The following is a 21,469-nucleotide window of genomic DNA, read 5'->3' as shown; positions in this document are numbered from 1 at the left end:
TCTAATATTATTGATTTTCTCAGAGAAGAAAGAAGCAAACTCACTGCACTTTCTCACTGAGAGCATTTCACTGGGAATCTGGCTTGGGGGGTTTGTCAGTCTCTCTACAGTAGCAAAAAGAGTGCGCGTGTTGTTTATATTGCTGTTTATAATATTCGAGAAAAAAGTCTGTCTAGCTTTGCTTAGTTCCTTATTGAAAGCATGGATGCTGTCTTTGTAGATGTTATAATGGACTACAAGTTTTGTCTTCCGCCACATGCGCTCTGCTTTTCTGCATTGTCTTTTCATATTTTGCACTGCTGTTGAATTTCTCCAAGGTGCTTTTTGTCTGCCACTCTTCTTCCTGACTTTCACAGGAGCAATATCATCAATTACACTCTTAACTTTTGAGTTAAAAGAATCAAGGAGAAAATCAACAGAGTCAGCAGATATGCTTGGTGTTAAAGATATAGCCTTCATAAATAGTACACTAGTATTCTCATTTAAGCATCTCTTCTTGACAGACACAGATCTAGCTTCAATGGCAGGAGAGATCAATATATCAAAGAAAATACAAAAATGATCAGACAGTGCTACATCCTTAATAACAATTGATGAAATGTTTAGACCCTTACTGATAAGTAAATCTAGAGTGTGTCCACGATTATGTGTGGCTCCATGTACATGCTGAGTCAGATCAAAAGTTTTTAAAACAGTTTTGATTTCTTTTGCCATATTGTTTTCTGCATTATCTATGTGAATGTTAAAATCTCCAGCAATGGCAAAGCAGTCAAACTCTGAGGAAATAGAACTTAACAGTTCTGTTAAGTTCTCAGCAAAAGCTGGAGAGTATTTTGGAGGCCTGTAAACAATGATAAGTAAAATGCGTGGAGCACCTTTTAACACAATACCCAGATATTCGAAAGACGGGTAATTCCCAAATGATATTTGCTTACATTGATAGACATCTTTATAAAGAGCAGCTAAACCTCCGCCTCTTCTGACAGCTCTGCAGACACTCATAAAAGTAAAGTTAGGAGGGGCTGTTTCATTGAGGACTGTTGCACTGCAACTTTCTTCTAGCCAAGTTTCATTTAGCAACATAAAATCCAGGTTGTATGTGGTTATTAAGTCATTGACTAAAAGTGATTTATTTTTAAGTGAGCGGATGTTTAAAAGTGCTAACTTAACAGTCTTACTTTTTGTCCCCACAGCAATCTTGGTATGTCGTGTAATAGGCACCAGATTAGATGGGTTTGCTGTACGGCTTTTGAAGGCCTTAGACTTTCTATCATGTAATTGAACAGCAATAGAAAAACATACAGGCACACTGGGTTCCCGCTTGTTCTGTAAACATTTGAGAAAGTTATTGTTATCATAGCGGGGACCCGACACATATCACTGAGAGCTGGTATCAGTTGTTTTTGGTTCACCTCGAGCCGCCGGAGGAGGGTGTGGGCCCTGGCGCTGTGGCAGAGGCCGAAGAGCTCTCACAGGGGGAGGGGGAGGGCGAGCTGGGCCCGTAGGCTTTGGTGGTTGTGGGGCCTGGCGTTTTTTGGTTGGTATCTGGGGGCTCGCAGCAAAAGAGTGGGATAGTCTAGTTCCAGCGTGCACCAGTTGTTCCATTTTCTCTGAGAAGCACAGAAGTGGAGATGCTGGAGAGAGTGATAATGTTTCCAGTGAGAGTGATTTTTGCTCTGGTGTTATTGGAGGCTGTAATATGCTGTCCTGGTTTCCCTGGCTGTTTTCCAGAAAGTCGTCCTTGGGTGCTGTATATTGGAGCAGTGCTGGTATGTCACAGTCTGTCTGTGGTGAGCTCTGTGGGCAGGGCTCAGCTGAGATTGTGTCCGTGAGCAGAGGTTGTTGTGGCTGAGTGGTGTTATCACTGTCCTTGTGTGATGTGTCAACCGCATGTCCATTCAGGGGCTGAAGTGAAATCCTGTGGTCATTCATACTGTATCCAGGTGTGTGTGTGCCATTCAGGTTGAGTGGATTGGCACACATTGCAGAAGGATGACGGAGGGAGAAGTAGATATTGTCCTTTAGCACTCTTGAACCAAGTTTGTTTGGGTGGTGGCCATCCTGTTGAAACAGTTGCCTCTGACTCCAGAAAAGATTGAAGTTGTCAATAAAGTTCACTCCTTTTATATTGCAGGTTTTTTGCAGCCATGTATTAAGCCCAAGCAACCGTGAAAACCTGTTTGTTCCTCTTGCTGGGAGTGGTCCACTGATGAATGTTTGAACTTTCAGTCTTTTAAGTGTTTCAAAAAGTTCATTGAAATCCTTTTTAAGAAGTTCCGACTGCTCTTTATGAATATCATTCTTCCCCACATGAATGATCAGTCGATTTGCAGTCTTATGTTTCATCAGAATGTTCTGAAGTTCCCTGTTTACATCAGATGTTGTTGCTTGTGGAAGGCAGCACGTTGTTGTATCCCTGCTATTAATGTTTCTGATTACGGAGTCGCCCACTATCAGAGTCCTGGGCTCGGCTGCACTGTGAGCTGAGTGCCGCTGTCTGCTCGACCTTGAGCCCCAGTTAGCATCAGTGTTAGCTACTGGTTGATTCAGTCTGTGTTCAATCACATTCATCAAATTTGGGGATTCCTCATTCATTAATACTTCAAATCTGTTCTCAAGATGTATAGGCGGTGGTAGGAGACCAGTGTTTGCAGTCCTTGTCAGAGCCGTATCTGGGGTAGAGGATGCTACTGCAGTAATATGTGATGCTCGTGACAATCTGATGTCTCGAGTGCCTTTGGGTCTCGCACCCTGTTTGTGCCATCGATTAGTAAAACGATCGGCTTGTTTCTCTACACTCAGTATGGCCTGTCGAGAAGCACTAGATTCATGGGACTCACCGGCTGTATGCTGAGGACGTCCATGACGAAGCTCTGTTGTGTGTTCCGTCTGGTTTGGTGGTCCCGCAATTAACTTTGTTTCAAGAATTGCAATCCTTTGTAAAAGTCTGTGGCAGTTGGAGCAGCAAGTAGATTCCAGAGGAGGCATTTTCTTATCCTTATGAATGTAGGCAGTTTTGTTTTCTCTTCCCCGGAATGTAAGCTTTCAGTGGGAGGCTGGTTGAATAAAATAATTCTGCTTTTTTTTGTAGTAATCCAAACGTTTGAGCACTGTGCTGATTTGCTGAAGTTAAAATTAGGTGATAAAAGGAGATAAAATATAGAAATATAAAAGCGATAGAGCAAAGCGCGGAGCAGTAAGCGAGAGCGTCCGAACAGTAGCTGAGCAGGAAGTAGAAGGTCTATGCACTGAAACAGCGTGCTGAAAACAGAGCTGTTTCTGACCATGTAAAATTAGTGTTTTCTTACAATACTAATGATAAATTTAATAAAAGTATATTACCCAAAGTTTTCATTTAAACCCTAAAGATTCATATTAACTTGTACAAAAATGGCATTATATGACCCCTTTAAACAGTATTTGAATTGATGTTCCAGTCTCTCCTCATGAACTTCAAAAACTCTTTCTTATGCATACTGTAAATTATGCAGCAAGTTCTTATTCTCATTAGAAACATGAATGTATTAACAAGGGCGTTATGATCTCATTTGGTTCAGTTTTAGTTTGTGATTTTTCTATTAACTATTAAACTGGAAAATCAGTTTCGAATCATTAATGAAAAATTGAATGGAGGAATTTTTTTAAATTTAATTAATTGATTCATTTCATTTTTAAATTCAGAATGGGACCCTCTGTTTTTTTTTCTCTTTTTCTTTTAACGGTGGTCTTGGAATTTTTATAGGCAGTCTCAAGATCCCCCCCTCAATTCTTTTCAATTCTTAACACTGTTAAACCTTTTTTAAAGACTCTTGGTTCAGTCCCTTATGGTTAGTCCTCCAGGCACAGACACCTCCTGGCATTTGATCTCTCTCTTTTTAATTAAAACTTCATATTTTTATCTTCTTGATGAAGAAAGGTATAGAAAAAGTCTAGTCAAGTTGTTTAACATCAGCATTTTCCTCTCTAACTTTGCAGCAGTTATTTAACTGTACAGAAAAATGAATATATAACTATGACTGAGAAGCAAAATTGTAATAATCTCAGTTCAAGTTTCAATCCTCTCTCCATTAAAGCCATAGCAAAGATGCACTTTTGTTCATCCATTTCAGCCTTGTTTTAAGATGCTTCTTGGTATCTCTCTCATGAATTATTCATGATCCTTCTTCGGTTTTTACTTGGTACATGGAATTTCCTGTGGCCTAGTAATATCTAATCCGCTTTTAAGTGTTTTTCTAATATTTCTATGTCTTTGTATTGGCACCCCAGGGTCTGTAGGGTTCTCTGCCTGAGCTGAAGGTATAAATAGCTCTTTGGCATCACCCAGACGGGTCCATGCTCTGCCCCTCACCTCCCTGGAGCGCCTTCTTGCTTCCTCCAACACGCTCGCTGAATATTTAGTTCAAGTGTAAGGAAACTTAATGTTCCTTGTTTTAAAAAAAGAATACCTTTACACATATTTCTTTATAATGGAACATTTTCATCCGCTAAGCAATGCTCAGTTGTGCAGCGGCCTTTGTCTATTAAAACAGGTCAAATTGTGTAAAGTGGCATTTTTGCAAGAGTGAAATATTCAGTGGTATTTTGTCCACTCATTTTATTTATCATCATTGTTGACTGCACATTCATCACAGAATAGGATGTTTGGCTTTGCTCATATGATCACATCTTGTTTTCCTCATCAGAAACATAATTGCTTTCAGGGAGATTACAGGTTCTCAGATATTTAAGTAACCATGTTTTATTTGTGCATTTGAAGTGGAGGAAATTGAAATGGAAAAGCATTGATAATTCAGCAACATTTGAACAAGCACAACTTACAGGTCCAACCCCCTTGCTCTCTGCTGCACTACAGCCCTCCCTCCACAGCTCTTCCCCCACAGCGGAGCCTGCCGTGAACGCGCAGGCTAGTAAGCAGGACCACCAATGACGGTGGATTATAAACAGTTATGGAACATTCACTAATAGTATATTGTTAGTATATTGTTGCATATTGTTGAAACATCAACAATAGTATATTGTTGCATATTGTTGAAACATCAACAATATGCTTTACATTGACTATGGCCTGCCCATACTTTGACTACAAACTTGGTCCTCAAATCATTATGTATTTTGCAATACATGTAACTTTATAAGGTTGCACTCTTTCTATAAGTTATAAATAGCTACTAAGATAACGTTAAAGGATTAGTTCACTTTTAAAAAAAACTTTTGCTGATAATTTACTCACCCCCATGTCATCCAAGATGTCCATGTCTTTCTTTCTTCAGTCGAAAAGAAATTAAGGTTTTTCATGAAAACATTCCAGGCTTTTTCTCCATATAATGGACTTCAATAGGACACAAACGTTTCAAGGACCAAATGACAGTTTCAGCGCAGCTTCAAAGTGCTTTAAACGATACCAGGAGCTTTAACATGATCAATCTGATTGTATTTTAGAGTAAATGTTTTAGAGTAACTAAATAATTCTGTAAAAAATACAGTAACAATGTAAACATATTTACAGAACAACCTGTAAACTCTAATTTACAAACAAGAAAATGGCAATTAAACTGGTAAATCCTATAACGTACACTGCTAATAAAAGCTATTTTGTACCTTTAAAATATACTGAAAACCATTGACACAAACACAAAACACTAAAATAATGCAATAAACATTAATTGATTAAACAACAGATGTCATATAAACCCAAATGTGCATAACTGATAACAAATACTATTTGTATCAAATCTATGTAGAAATTATAGAAACTATAGAAAATTATAGAAATTATAGAAACATTTAAAGACCTCAGATGCAAAAGCCTCTAAAAGCCACCAATGTCAAAAATTTGATAATATTATTGAGTGAATGCTCTCCACACATACTATACGTTCATCAAATACTTTCACTTCAAACTCACTAAATCCCAGCCTCAGCCCATTCAGAAATGTCGGTACTTAGGTATAAACCTATACATAAGAGCCTGATAAAAATGTTAATATTAAAGAAAAACGTTAGACGGACTTATAGGCTTTTGCATGTGAAGTCTTCATTTATCATTTGATTAGCCTTTTTTACTTTTAAAAACTGTACATTTAACAATATTTTTTGGGGAAAAATTACATGAACTATACGGTTATATATTTTACAGTTTTTCCCTGTATAGTATGGGAACTTACTGTTAATCCGTAGTGTTTTTACAGTATTTTAAAGTAACATTTTTTTTTACAGTGTATAGCAAGAGATAAATCTGTCTTAGGGGAATAAGTTGATGTAATAGTTAGACTAATAATTAGAAGAATTAGAATTTGATGAGATGCAAAAGCTTAACGACCCTTGATCACTAAGATGGCGAAGTGCTCTGGGAAGGGAAACATTTATTTAAATCAGGCTGTTTTCTGTGCTCAGTGTTATTTTAGTATTATTTATATTCTATTATAGTATACATATTTTAAATTGTTTTTATTTTTATATTTTCAGTTTTTATTTTAATTTTATTTTAAGTTACTAAAGTAATTTTGTTATGTGCTTTTGTTATTTTTTTAGTTTGCTTTTAATATTTCTATTTAGATTTAATTTATTTTTATTTCAACTTTAGTCATTTTAGTACTTCAACTTATTTCACTTAGTTATTATAGTATATAATATTTAATATTTATATTTTATTTTATTTTATTACAGCTTTTTTACAATTATAAAATTAATGAAAACAATTTGTTTATTAGTTTTAGTTTTGGTTTAAATTAATTACCTTGCCTGTGCTATGGCGTGTGTTTCAGACAGGTTTGTTTTGATTAACTGCTGGCCTGTTTGGACGCTCATCGGATCCTCGAAATATGATAGTTAATGGGGCGGCAGTATTAAGATTGTCACATCGGTTCAGTGTCTGAGAGAAGATTGTAGACACAGAATCGTTGAATGCCAAATGTGAACGCAAGGAGCTAAAGAGGCAAGCACTATGGCAGGCAGAGAAAATTGTATTCATCCCGCCATAACACCCGGGAAGCCATTAAGATGTTGGTGCCTTAACTAGATGAGCAGTGAGCTTTTCCAAATGATAAATGACAAAACAGGGGACTAAAATTGTCATCTAGAAGGAGATTACAAAATTGTTGTTGTTTTTTTCTGTGATACTGTGATGGACATCTTTGAGCAGAGAGTGTGAATGTCAGATATATTTTTTATGGGATGGATACGTGGCTAAATTTAAAATGCAGATGTGGGCGCAGCCGTTTCATTTCACATAAACCACTCTTTATAACACTGTTTATAATACGAAACATCAGAAATGGAGAACAGAATGTCATTGTTTTTATATTTATTATTTCCAGCTGTTTTAATTAGACAGAAAATTCAGTCAGTGTCAGTTTCTGTTGATTTATTCAGAGGCATTTGCGTATTTATTAGAACTGTTTATTCATGCATTGTGTTTCCCTGGATTATGTAAGGAAAGTCAGCTCTGGGAGATCAGGGGTATGTCCTAAAAGAGATCAAAGGATTTGATGTGCATATATTGGATTAGGCCAAGGCCTGTTAATACAATAAGCTTAAACTGATGGCTGTTATTGCACTAACGGGATAAGTGACCTCTCATCCCGTCTGGTTTAACCAGTAGACACAGGTGAGATCAATACGAGGTCTCGCAGCTGCCTGTCGCTAATGTCATGTTCATGCCAGTTGGAGAGACTACTGTTCTCATTTCAAAATGTTTGAAGCTCCGAGAATATGATGATGAATCTCACTGGCATTATGCTCTTGGCAGAAGTAACTTATACTGACTTCTATTTATTTTTTTAAACACATCAGGTCTAAATTTGACAGAATTAATAGATTTGGGGGATATCCACATAAAAAAAAAAAATTATATTCAGTGTTCCCTTTCAAGGGAACTCGCGCTGTGTCGGATTGACGCTAAGGGAACGCTTTGCGCGATGACGTCTTGAAGCACATGTAAAATCATTCCAATGGTGTGGCGGAACGTCAGAGGTGGGTGACGTCACGAACTAGGAAACTATAAAGCCTGCTTGAAAACAGAGAGCGCCACCTTCTGTGCCTTCAGTAGCACTCTCTGTGAAACTGTTCTTGTTATTTGGTGTTGTTTTGTCTTTAAGCAGCAGTTAAGATGGTGTGTGCACCCCTGCCTGTGTTATTTAACAGGTGGGGACACACACATTATTTGTGTAGCTTGTTTAGGTGAGGAGCATCATGCACAGTCAGCGCTCAAGGGTGCTGGCTGTGAGCACTGTGATGTGCTTCCTATGTGGATGCTTCGATCCTGCCCGGCGTTCTTTTGCGAGGACGCTCAGGCTCGCATTCCCCAGGGCTCTGTTCCCTCTGCTGCCAAGGTACAGCGGCGATCACAGACCTGGGGTTCGCAAATCGATCTATCAGCGATGTTAGAGACAGGCCTTGACTTATCTCTGCCTTCACCTTGATAAATCCAGTGCCTTTTCTCAGGGTTTGGAAGTATGCGTTGCGGTTCCTTCCGCCCCGGTGGAGGCACCGACACTGCAACTATCGTGTCGATGCAAGAGATACTGAGGATTCGCCACCTCAATCTGATATATTTGAAGAGCTGGTTCAGGTTTTGACAAGAGCGGTTGAGTATTGAGTATTGACTGGCCAGTAGATAAACAGGACGTTCGTTCCATAAGCAAGCTGGACGAACGTTTCCTGTCTTCACGTTCACAACCTCAACCCTCAAGTCATGGCCTAATGGTAACAGAGTTGGACTTGTGACCCAAAGGTTGCTGGTTCGATTCCAGTACCGGCAGGAATATGACTGAGGTGTCCTTGAGCAAGGCATCTGACCCCCAATCGCTCCCGGGCGCCACTCAAGGCTGCCCGCTGCTCCGGGTGTGTGTATCCACGTTTGTAGTGTGTGTGTGTGTTCACTACTCACTACTCTGCTCCTAATGTGTGTGCACTTACTTGGATGGGTTAAATGCAGAGGTCAAATTCCAAGTATGGGTTACCACACTTGGCCATCACGTGCCACTTTCACTTTCACTTTCATCTCTAAGGGTCACCAAGGAAACGGCTAAATCCAACGGCCGTTAAATGGCAGCCCGGGTGGCCACTTAGAGGCAGCTGTGGCTCAATCTGAGGAATATAAAGGAAAAGGACAACATTTTCTCATGGATGCGCCCCTATCACCTTCTTTCCTTTTCGGCAATGCTGTAAACTCAGTTGAGAGGTTTCAGGAGGAAGCTAAGCAGGCGGGTGCCCTCAGGGTACCTTTCTGCCAACCCTGCTACCTTGTGTGCTTCAGGGCGCAGCGGTCTCCGGCGAGCACATATCTCAAGGACCACCCGGAAATGTAGGAGGGCTCCAGAGCAGTCTGGAGTCGTACCCTGCCAGTTCGCCGTTACAGGGCGTCAGGCTAATTGCACTACAAAAACCAGAGGCCAGTCTTGAGAGGCTGGTACCAGTAGTAGAATTTATGGCAGCGTGGAAGCTACTGCCAAATGTTTCTCGTTTAGTCCTGCAGACCATAGAAAAAGGGTATCAAATTCAGTTCGGGTCTCGCCCACCCAGGTTTATGGGGGTCTTATCCACCGTGGTGGGCCCCGAGCAGGTTCGTGTAATGCAGTGGTTCTCAAAGTGTGGGGCGGACACCCAGGGGGGTGCAAGGATACTCCAGGGGGGGCGCGGGAGATCATATCAGCAGAAAAAATTTAAAAAACAGCCATTCAAGTGCGTGAATAGCGGTCAGCGCTTTGCCTTAATAAAGCGGCATCGAGCTGCAATAACACTCAATCGTTCTTCTTCAGACCGTTGACTTGTCACTGCTGGAACAAGCCAAACATAAAAGTTGCTTGCCGTAGAAAAGCACTTCTTCAGCGGACCGAAACTCAAGCTGGTTTTGTGAACTCGCCACTCCGCTGCTGTGCGTGTTCCGGTGAAAAGACGAATAAGAAGCTGAGCTTGTGACGTGAGGCGCTGTCAAAAGCAGTCATATATTTGTGCTTTTATATATTGCCTTCACAGCATCACTGAAATATTTAAATGTTTTTGTTTATTTAAATTAAAACGTTTTGTATTATTAGTTACGTTTTGTATTATTATTCTCTCTTACTGTTATATGAAATAATGGCATTACAAAGTAAAACTATTGTAGGTGCTTTTCATTGCACGTTTTTTTAATTAAAAAAAAATCTTTCCGTTTTTATTTATTACATTTTTTTTGGGGGGGGGGGGGCAGATTACTTTAAAGGTTTAAGGAGGGCACGACTAAAAAAGTTTGAGAACCACTGTGGTAATGGAACAAGAAGTAAAAACCTTGTTAGATTTAGGCCATAGAATATGTACCTCCCTCTAACAGGGAAGCCGGATTCTACGGCCGGTATTTCATAGTTCCAAAGAAGGATGGAGGGTTGCACGAGTGCTGATCTTCGAGTGCTGAACGAGTCCGTCATGCAGCTAAAGTTCAAAATGTTAACACTGAGACAAATCGTGCCACAGATCAGATCCGAGGACTGGTTTGTCACGATAGATCTCAAGGATGCATACTTCGACATTTCCATCCTTCCATATCACAAGAAGTTCATGAGGTTCGCTTTCGGGGACAAAGCTTACCAATATCGACTTCTTCCATTCGGCCTAGCACTATCACCCCGCACTTTCACGAAATGCGTGGATGCAGCTCTGGCGCCTCTGCGCCTGCAGGGTATTCACATCATGAACTACATCGTCGACTGGTTGTTTCTGGCTCAGTCTTATCAGCTGGCGGTTCGGCATCAAGATATCGTCCTCGCCAGGGTGGGAATTATGTAATTTTAGGGGCAAGGCCATTTGGCCTCCACCTTTTCTTTTTTTGGGGGGGGCACCAAGGCCATATGACAGGGCACAAAGGCCATTGAGTACAATTCGATGGTTTTCCCATTTAGATTGATACCATAACATGATAATTCCCTGTGCATCATGGTGAGCCTGACTGGCCTTACTGCAATGGATTCAGAGAAATCAAATTGTGCAATTTACAAAAACACAATTGCATCGGGAAATGCACATGTGCTGGTCTGCAATGTATTGTCTATGGAGGCCTATACGATTGTACAAATAAGAAAATTCAGCTTGAGATCAGGGCTTGTCAAATTCAGCAACCCTTGAATGTATTGAAAGAGGTCTCTGTTTCCAACTACAACCTGTTAAGCTGCAACCCCACTTTTGAAAAATCCCCAGAAATGGCATACCCAAACTGAAACAGATACAGTTCATGAACCCTTTATACTAAAAGCACAAGTATGATCTCATTTGAAAGCGGACACCTGGTAGTTTATTGTAAATGTAGAATTAATTATTGTCATAATGAAAAAAATAGTTATAAATAGATTTTTTTTTTAAATTAGTTATGAGAATTTTTTTATGAAAAAACGTTGGCATTGTATCAATCTAGAAATGCACTGCAGCTAAAGCCACATGTCTGGCCATGTTATACTTAAAATCTGAAGATGATATGTCAAAAACTCTGTATATAGGTAAATGTTTTTCAAGACCATGTCATATGACTTTATTTATTAGCTTAGCACACCATCAATACAAGACAATGTTTGTGCTCCAAACTTACTTTATAACTCAATTCGAGTGTTCTAAATAACCTTCTGTGATCTGATTTGGCTTCAGATAAAAAAAAAAATCAGACAGAAAATATAATATTTTATGTATAAAGCAACAATGATAAAGTCTATCGATTAGCATAACCTTATACATAATCTATTATTATGAAAATGCCTGAATGGGCTCGAAGAACACAGGTAAGTCAAATATCATTGCAAAAATGTTTATTGTCTTCAAAACGACATAATCTGCATGTTACAGCGATCTGTTAGCTCTGTTTGTGGTCGAGATTTTGGATTTCCTGCATTGTCGAACGCTCTTCTACATGTGACTCAATGTCGATGCAGGCACATCTGTCACCAGGACGTATAAAGTCCATCCTTTCAGCTGTGAAAAGAATAAAACTACGCCAGTCACTCACTGTCAAACAGTTTCAGAGACTGTTGGGTCTGATGGCAGTAGCGTCTAATGTGATACCTTTTGGACTGTTGTACATGCACCCATGCAGTGGTGGCTCAGGACCAAAGGGTTTTCCCCAAGGGGCAACCCCTTTCGCATGATCAGGGTTACGCGGTGGTACTTACATGCCCAGGCTATGTGGAAGAAACCTTGGTTCCTGTCCCAGGGTCCAGTGTTGGGAGCTTCTTGTCGTCGCAAGATGCTAATGACAGATGCCTCTCTCACGGGCTGGGGAGCGATCCTAGACGGGCGCTCAACTCAGGGTCTGTGGAGGGACCACGATCTTTCATGGCACATCAACCGTCTGGAGATGTTGGCTGTATTTCTTGCTCGCAGATCTCATGGGCCACCATGTGCTTGTCCGCACAGACAACACATCAGTGGTCGCCTATATAAATCACCAGGGGGGTTTGCACTCGCGCCCACTCTGCAAACTGGCACACCAAATCCTCCTGTGGCCCAGAATATAGGAGCAGACATCCTATCAAGACAGGGGCTGAGGCCTGGGCAATGGACGCTCCACCCCGAGGTGGTGAAGCAGATATGAAGGGTGTTCAGCCAGGCACAAGTGCATCTGTTTGCCTCTCGAGAGACGTCTCACTGTCCACTTTGGTTCTCCCTCACGTATCCAGATCCTCTTGGATCTGGATACAAGGCTGGCTGGCGCTCTCTGTTTTCAGGCTTTATAGTTTCCTGGTTTGAAACGTCATCCCGCCTCTGACGTTCCGCCACACCATTGGACTGATTTTACATGTGCTTCGAGACGACATCACGCAAAGCGTTCCCTTAACGTCAATCTGACGTAGCGTCTCGTTCCCTCTTCAGGGAACCGGTTACAGTTGTAACCGAGGCGTTTTACTGCAGGCACAAAAGCAAACATCAGTGGTAAAATTTTTTGGAACCCAGCAATTTATTTTTGTTTGCCTGTTGTGTCATGCCTTCATTTTTTAAATAAATCCTTTACAAAATAAAATATGAATACATTTTATTCTAAAAAGTTTTTTTAATGCTTCAAAAATTGTAATCACATATAAAGTCTAAAATAAAAAATAAAACAGTGATAAGAATTGCTTAAAGTCCCCCTGTAGTCAATAATTGTATCCCTTAAAACTCATCTTTGAGCGCCTAAATTACATATTTAAACGTTATTTCATGTGAAAAAAGTTCGTCATGCCTTAAAAGCTTGAATGCAACTCTACACCCTTGCTTTATTTAGTATACGCACGTTCATGAATATGCTAATTAGCCCCGCATATAGTTCATCATAACATTGTAATATACTGTACATCATACACCCGCTATATTGCTAAATCACCCGATTTTTCATCACCCGTATCACATGCAAACGAAAACTGCGTCTCATATGCAAGCAAAAACTATTTTTGGCGTATAAATGGCACGAGAAATAACATTTGTGGTATAGATATGCAATTTCATGAGATCAGGCTGGCTAGTTCGCTGTCAATTATATGCTAAAGCCCGCCGGCACATTGACATGATTGGTTACAAGGTAGTTTGTGACGTATAATCACCAGCGATTTCGAACCGCGTTTTTGAAACTGTCATTAGATCACTTCAGTTTTAAGGAGAAAATACTCAGCAATGGTGTTGACTTGCATTACTTGCATTATGCATATGGCGGGCTTTATAAGATTTTGGACAGATGATCAACCGTAACGTAATTATCTACGTCACCAAAGAGCACTTGGGTTGAATTCGTTTATATCAAAGAATGGCTGCCGCTGGATAATTTAGATGTGTAGATTCAGCCATCTGTTATAGAAGATTTAGACAGCGCATTCATTTTAAAAGAGGAACAGAGAACCGCGATCAAGGCATTTGTCGATCCAATTGACTGCAGAGGCATTTTCTTTCCTGGTTCGGTTGAAACACACCCCATAATCACAGCCCAATGGAGCAGTATCAGACTCACATTCTGACTAGAATCTGAGTATGACGACGTCAGGCTATAAATGCACATTAAAAACACCACATAGACATATAAAAAACATTTAAAAACCTGATTTTTACCACAGGGGGCCTTTAACAGAATGGCCCACATTTCCTGCAATTGAAACATAGGCACCAAAATGTGAGACGAGCCCTGAGAATGTCTCTGATGATGAGTCACTCCCGCACAGTGACATTAAGCTGGTCAGATGATTTTTTTAGGAAGGTGCGGTGTTGAGGGGGCCGGAATGGTAAGAAGTGGACGCTGTCTCAGAGAATACCTGCCAGTGGCATCACATGTCACTTCTGATTTGTGACAAATGGATTTTGTGCTTCGTGTAATTATGAAAATTATGAAATAATGCTGCTCGACCACTTTTGGCACTTGTAACAAAATATGTTTCTACAGATTTGTGTTTCTGCTGCGATCACAAGGTCGTCCGGTTACTGCCGCAATATTGAGTTTCTGTTTCACTTTTTGAAGAATGAAGGACAATGTAATGAACGAGAGATAGAGATAGAGAGAGAGAGAGAGAGACACATAGAGAGAGAGAGATAGCTCTATCAGAGAACAACTGCATGCCACAGTAATTGATTATTAAAAAAGAGGAATGCAATCCTTAAGCTCTGGCAAATTCCTCTCTGGCAGAAGGTCTTTTCAAATGTTCTCTGCTACATTTAAACTGTTTTTAGGAACAGAAAAAGAGAGTGAGAGGAAGCGGTATGCTTTTTTAAACTCGGCCTGTTGAAATGGCTAGTTTCCAATGGAAACTTTCCATTGTTCTTGTACATCATGCACTGTAAAACATAAAAAGAAAATATTACTTTTAAAACAAGCAAAGAATGCTGAAAAAAATAAAAAAAATAAAGATTTACTCCATTTGTGAATTTGGTTTATGTATACTACAATAATTTAAGTTAAAAAAAAAGCATAGCAGGTAGCTTCTTTTTTTTTTTTATAATAGAAATATGTTTTGTGATTCAGTCCCATTTGTGTTCCCAGCATGAATTCATATGGCTGCAATTTTTTTACTTACACAGTTGTCGAACACATTTAGTAACTTGTTATCTTGTGATACTTTCCTGAAGCTCAGAGGTCTTGAACCCTGCTCTTGGGGACACGCTGTCCTGCAGAGTTTAGCTCCAACTCTACTTGAACTGGTTAAACACACCTGAACCAGCTAATCAAGCTCTTCAGGATCACTTGAAATGGTTGCGTCTCAATCAGCTCCCTAGCTCCCTATAGCCCCCAAACTCGTGAAGCAGTATATCGTGTATATCACTACACATTGGGACACTGATGAATCTATTTCCGGCGACGTGACAACGTCCTCTGTGTACAACATCACTACTGGTATTTATGAATAACAGCAGAGCTGATATCTTTCTGACATTACTTGCAATGTTATCTAAAGTACATTATGGTAAATATTTTGCTTGTTACAAATACGTGCAACAATTCAGCCTTAAATAAATGAAAAATGTTTGCTAGATTATGTTCATTACCTGTTTAGCGATGTATGTTAATGCTGAAATAGAATTGTAAAATGGTTTGTATTTTTAAAAACTTCTATCACGTTTTGTTATGTGTAGTAAGCTGGCTCACGTGATTTATGTTTCGTGCTTCAGAACATTTCGTGCTGCATTAAGGGAACATAGTGAGCATGGATGCACCCTGGTTTTCACAGTGCATTGTGAGACTTTTCAGGGAGCGAACTGGAAGGATTCTGCGATTGAGACAGCCCTTAAAATGGCATACTCCCTGATCAGTGCCCTAACTACTGAACTAGGGAGCAGATTGAGATGCACCCATGACTTTAAGCAACAGCAGCTGATGGAATGACAACGGCGTTCTTGTGTTCTATACTGATAAAAATCATTCTATGGTGAAGTAAATGCTACAGAAAAAACAAATGTAATTTCTACATTAAATTAGTATTAGTACTCAATTGAAGCTATGAAACTCCTTTAAATGCAAAGATCGCCACCGGCCCCAGATTGTTGTTCAACATTCACTTATTTAAAACATCACACTTTTATTTGGAAAAATTCTGGAAAAACTGAGTATCATTAGAAAGATTTATGACTCCAGCTTCGATATTTGACCACTGTTTATGATAAAACTAGGTTACAGTGACAATCATTTCTTAACTTATGTCAGGAGTGTAAAATAATCAATCTGTAATTTTTGATAGTTTGAATAGAATAACAACTTGCATTAATTGTTAGTCACGTCTGGTGAAATTTTGGTTTACATACAGTAGATACATTAGACAGCGTCCGTTAGGGCTCTTTGTCCAAAAGTGTGCATATTTGGAGAAATATTGATTTATTCTCACATGTTTGCAAAATATTTCGTCATACAGAATATAACTTCTATGCAACCTGATTCGATCTAGCCCATTAGCCCATTCGATCTAGAACTGTCAATCATCTTACGTGACCATAATTCTTGCCCTTCTGCATGGCACTGTCATGTACACTTGATGAAGCTTGATTTTACCTAATTCAATACATGTGGAATTTGGAGCAGAAGTTTATATGCCTTGTATATAGAAAATGTATAGAGAATAGAAAGCTCTCAGATTTCATTAAAAAGATCTTTATTTGTGTTCTCAAGATGTACGAATGTCTTTACCGTGCAGTGGTGACACGTGAAAGTGTGTGTATGAATAAAAGTCAAGTTCCTTGATGTCTTCTGAACCCAAATTGAATAGCAGCACTCAGTTTTGTTGAAAGCTAGTGAAAAGACAGCAGCATTATCAACACGATACTGCTGATAGTTTGACAGTTGTTTATGACAGGAAAATAGTTTTTTGAATACTTTAGCAATTGGACCATGACATGTTTCACAGATAGTGTTGGGATTCTTTTCTAAAGAAGACAGAAGAGGCGATGTAAAACCCAACTCCAAATCAAATTTGATTGAATTGCTATTAAAAATAGCCTCTGTTACTGTACATTTCTTTTGAGTTTGTTCAGTTATTTGATGCATATTGATTGTTCCAGTAAAAATTATTGTTGCAGAGAATAGCAGGGTTTTATTTTTTAAACAGAATTGACATTTTGTCACATTTAAACAGTTAGAACCATTTGTCCTTGTTTACCTCTGGAAGGTTTTTTTGTCACTGTTATTGCCCTGATCTTCAACCAAACCCCAAAGCAGAGGGAAAAGTGTTCTGTATAGTCATTGTCAGTGGTAGTTAATGTCAGCCACAGATGAACGACTTCTATTAATTAGATTTAAAGACAATGCTCAGCGACATCCACTAGTAAGTGGGCTGCTCATAAATCATGAGGACTTTAGGTGCTGCAATGAAACTGATGAAAAGTTTGGCTGCAGAATAGTTTTAATGGTTTAATAGTTTAGCTGCTGATCAGATTTGCTGTCACCTAATTGAGGCCCTTTGTTTTGTTGTTTTGAGCACATGGTGTTGTTTCACAGTAGCCACAAAAGCTAATGTTATTGAGCTTGTCAAGTAAATATCGGCATGGAATTAACTTTATTTAGACTGGCTTATCATAAATGGTGTGTATTGCCGATACACCCTGATAGATATTTTATATACAAGGCATATAAACTTCTCTAAGTCAATATCTCTCTCTATGAATTTGCCACACAACCACTTTAAGTTGTTTTGGTCCACTTGCCTGGTGAAAAGGCTGAAGCAGTAAATCGCTTGTACCTTGAGGAAGTAGGTCACCACTGTAAATATCGCAGCAGTAATGGTTCCAGCCACTGTAGCTGTATTGATCATGTAGCCGCTGCCTCTGGAGATCTGGCTCAAATGTTTGTTTTCCCACACTAATAAAGAGAATGGAATTGTTGCAGCACTGATGCACTAGTTACAGTTACTTCTAGGTCTAGTCTTAGAAAAATCTGAGGACTGGAAGAAAATTTTCTCTGAATTACAGTTTTCCTCTCGTCATTATTGGATGGGCACATTCAATAGCACAATGTCCTGGGATTTCTGTCAATGCAAGAACTGTATGAACAATGATTGACTAGTATTCTTGGTGTTTTCTGTATTCTGGGACGTTCCTTTGAGAAGCACTGTTATCACAGTAGAATGCAATTGTAACCTTTCAGGCTTTTTTCTTATGTGAAGAGACTTTCAACCAGCATAACAAAAAATGTTTCTGCAACAAATCACCTACCCTGACTTTAAGGGTCTAAATTCTCTGTATATATTCTATTCTGTATATGAATATTGAAGCCAGTTTCCACCTTACAAGGTACTTGTGAGAAAGTTTAAAATAAGAAATCAACCCACACTGTGCAATATAAAGTTGTAATTACGAGAAACAAAGTGTTTTTTTTTTATATATGAAGTCATATTGCAAAACATAAAGCAATTACCTTTTTTGTTTACTGTGATACCGAAATGCAGCTTCCATACACAGCATTGTTCAAAAGTTTGGCACTTGTACGTTTTTTTTTTTAAAGAAATTAATATTTTAAAGCATCCCTGCCGAATAGATAAAAAGTAACAGTAAAGACTTTGTTAATTTCCAAGTAAATTTAAAGTAAATGCTATTTTTTTTATATTCTATTCATCAGAGAATCCTGAATGTGTCTGTGTAGAGAATTCTGAATGTTTCCATTGAAATATAACACAGCTGTTTTCAACTTGTTCAATATAATAATAAGAAATGTTTCTTTTACACCAAATCAGCATATGTATAATGATTAATGCAGAGTAATGGCTGCCTACAATTCAGCTTTGCCATTACAGGATTAATCTACATTTTAAAAGAACAAACAGAAAAGGTTATTTTAAATTGTAGTAATATTTAATAATATTAGTTTTTGCTGTATTTTTTATTTTCAGAATAAGACTTCTTTGAAAATGTCATGAGGATTGAAGGAGAACCCAGGCGCAGACAGCAGATGACACTCAAATGATTTATTTTGGACAAAAACAGAAAACAAAACCCACGAGGGGGTAAAACAGGACTGGAGCAGAGTATAACAAGACTAAGACACGATGACAAACAAAGACTCTGACTTGACAGGAAACAAACTCACAATACTGATTAAACAGGTCTTCAGACAAGATACTCACAGGGATTAACACGCAAAGTTAGACAATGTACCGACACAGGACAGCAAACACAAGGGGATTAAATAGGGAGACACTAATGACAAAGACAGGTGAAGCTGACTAGACAAGGACAGGTGAAACTGACTAAACAATAATGACGAGACGAGGATAACAAGGGGGCGGGGTGACGTGACGAGACAACACAAGCACATGGCTCAAAACACAAGACCATGTGCTTGCACACAAAACATGATTCTGTCATGATCCTGCCTCAAGACTAGAGAAAATCAAGGACACGAGGGCAGAATCATGACAGAACCCCCACCTTAAGGAGCGGCTACCAGACGCTCCTCAAGGGGACATCAAACACGGGACATGACAGACTGAGACATCGACACAAACCAACAAAACATGACAAATAACAGTAATGGCAAACACGAAAACACAACAACCGGGTTAGGATGTAACATCAAAAACAACATACAAGGCAAAGGAGGTGGAGGAAACACAGAGTTCATGGGGGGAGGTCCAGGGTGGATGGGAGGACTGGGGGTCTTGGGTCCACGGGATGAGGGCTGAGGACGAGGACTCTGGGCAGGTTTAGACGGAGACACACAAGGAGAGGTCTTAGGGGAAACAGTCCGGGGCTTAGTGGAGACAGGGAAAACAGTCCGGGAACTAGTGGTGACAGGGACAAACGGGGAAACAGTCCGGGGACTAGTGGTAACAGGGACAAACGGGGAAACAGTCCGGGGCCTGGTGGAGACAGGGACGAACGGAGAAACAGTCCGGGGGCTGGTGGAGACAGGGACGAACGGAGAAACAGTCCGGGGGCTGGTGGAGACAGGGACGAACGGAGAAACAGTCCGGGGGCTGGTGGAGACAGGGACGAACGGAGAAACAGTCCGGGGGCTGGTGGAGACAGGGACGAACGGAGAAACAGTCCGGGGGCTGGTGGAGACAGGGACGAACGGAGAAACAGTCCGGGAATTAGTGGAGACAGACTGGGATACTGCTTCGGTGGTAGCAGCAACAGATTCAGAGACAGAGGGTGAGGAAACGGGACTCCTGACGGCGGACATAGCAGGCGAAGGGGCAGGACTGGGTGCAGCGATCACAGCGGCAGGCTCGGGGGCTGGAGACAAGACAGGACAAACAGGGAGTTCGAGGATTTTAGCTAGACACAACAAATAATCAGAGAGGGTCTTGGCAGCAAGGAAGATGGGCATCTCCTGACGAGCAGAAACCGATTTCAGAACCTCTTTTGCGGCTAGATCGGCCGCAAGTCTCTCAGTAGATTCTGGGACGGCGCTAGCTGGAGCGGGCTCATGGACGGCGCTTGCTGGAGCGGGCTCATGGACGGCGCTAGCTGGAGCGGGCTCATGGACGGCGCTAGCTGGAGCGGGCTCATGGACGGCGCTAGCTGGAGCGGGCTCATGGACGGCGCTAGCTGGAGCGGGCTCATGGACGGCGCTAGCTGGAGCGGGCTCATGGACGGCGCTAGCTGGAGCGGGCTCATGGACGGCGCTAGCTGGAGCGGGCTCATGGACGGCGCTAGCTGGAGCGGGCTCATGGACGGCGCTAGCTGGAGCGGGCTCATGGACGGCGCTTGAAGTTGCGGGCTCATGGACGGCGCTTGAAGTTGCGGGCTCATGGACGGCGCTTGAAGTAGCGGGCTCATTGACGGCGCTTGAAGTAGCGGGCTCATTGACGGCGCTTGAAGTAGCGGGCTCATTGACGGCGCTTGAAGTAGCGGGCTCATTGACGGCGCTTGAAGTAGCGGGCTCATTGACGGCGCTTGAAGTAGCGGGCTCATTGACGGCGCTTGAAGTAGCGGGCTCGGCGACTGCGCTGACTGCAGCGGGCTCGGCGACGACACTTGACGAAGGACAGGAGGCTCCCCTCTTTCTCCTCGATCGAGAAGCAGAGGCCGTAGCCGGGTTTGTGACCGGTTGGGGAAGCACGGTGGTAACTGTGCTGGGCGAAGGAGGGGATATCTCTGGCCGGATAGACTCCGACGCTGAGGACTCAGAAGGAGAGTCCCACGAGGTCCGCCGCCCTCGCTTCCCACGGAGGTCAGCAGGTGCAGATGGAGTGCCAGGAGTCGTGAGAGAACCAGCCTGGTCCCCGAGCGTCGCGACGCCGATCATACGACCCTCGGGAATAGCTGGCAGGCAGGCGGCAGGCGCAAACCACGGGAAAGCCGTCTCTGACTCCTCCCGGGAGAAATGATCAAAAACCTGAGCGTAGTTCTTTAGGATCCACTCACCCTCAGGCGAGCATGGCAGATTGATGCTCTTCCTGTCGCGGGAAGTTGATAACCAACATTGATCAGAGGGGCCCGAAGGTTGCTTGGCAGGAAAGCTCATACTGTCTGCTGGGTTCTGTCTTGGTCGGTACATTCTGTCATGAAGATGGAAGGAGAACCCAGGCGCAGACAGCAGATGACACTCAAATGATTTATTTTGGAC

At 41.2% G+C, this 21,469-nt stretch overlaps 2 protein-coding genes across 2 annotated transcripts in view; one reads left to right on the top strand and one right to left on the bottom strand.

The window, feature by feature from the left end:
* Positions 1–21,469, top strand: part of b4galt2 (UDP-Gal:betaGlcNAc beta 1,4- galactosyltransferase, polypeptide 2) — a 147,637-nt gene that overhangs the window by 29,902 nt on the left and 96,266 nt on the right. The gene's annotated exons all lie outside the window — the stretch shown is intronic.
* Positions 1,099–3,241, bottom strand: LOC143739179 (uncharacterized). The gene is made up of 2 exons (XM_077231480.1): positions 1,413–3,241; positions 1,099–1,326 (listed from the first exon to the last, which is right to left on the bottom strand). Exons 1-2 carry the CDS (start codon positions 2,986–2,988, stop codon positions 1,271–1,273), a joined length of 1,632 nt encoding a protein of 543 aa, XP_077087595.1. The 5' UTR covers positions 2,989–3,241; the 3' UTR covers positions 1,099–1,270.

Source organism: Siphateles boraxobius, unplaced genomic scaffold, assembly GCF_051911475.1.
Source record: "Siphateles boraxobius isolate OS27281-9 unplaced genomic scaffold, OSU_SipBor_1 1, whole genome shotgun sequence".
Taxonomy (NCBI): domain Eukaryota; kingdom Metazoa; phylum Chordata; class Actinopteri; order Cypriniformes; family Leuciscidae; genus Siphateles; species Siphateles boraxobius.
This window is presented reverse-complemented; position numbering and strand designations above follow the sequence as displayed.

What these genes read in the sequence shown, in the direction of transcription:
- LOC143739179 (XM_077231480.1), bottom strand. Translation starts at nt 2,988, where the DNA reads ATGCCTCCTCTGGAATCTACTTGCTGCTCCAACTGCCACAGACTTTTA. An exon ending in CCCTCCTCCGGCGGCTCGAG is followed by an intron (nt 1,327 to 1,412) that starts GTGAACCAAAAA and finishes AAATGTTTACAG; the next exon opens with AACAAGCGGGAACCCAGTGT.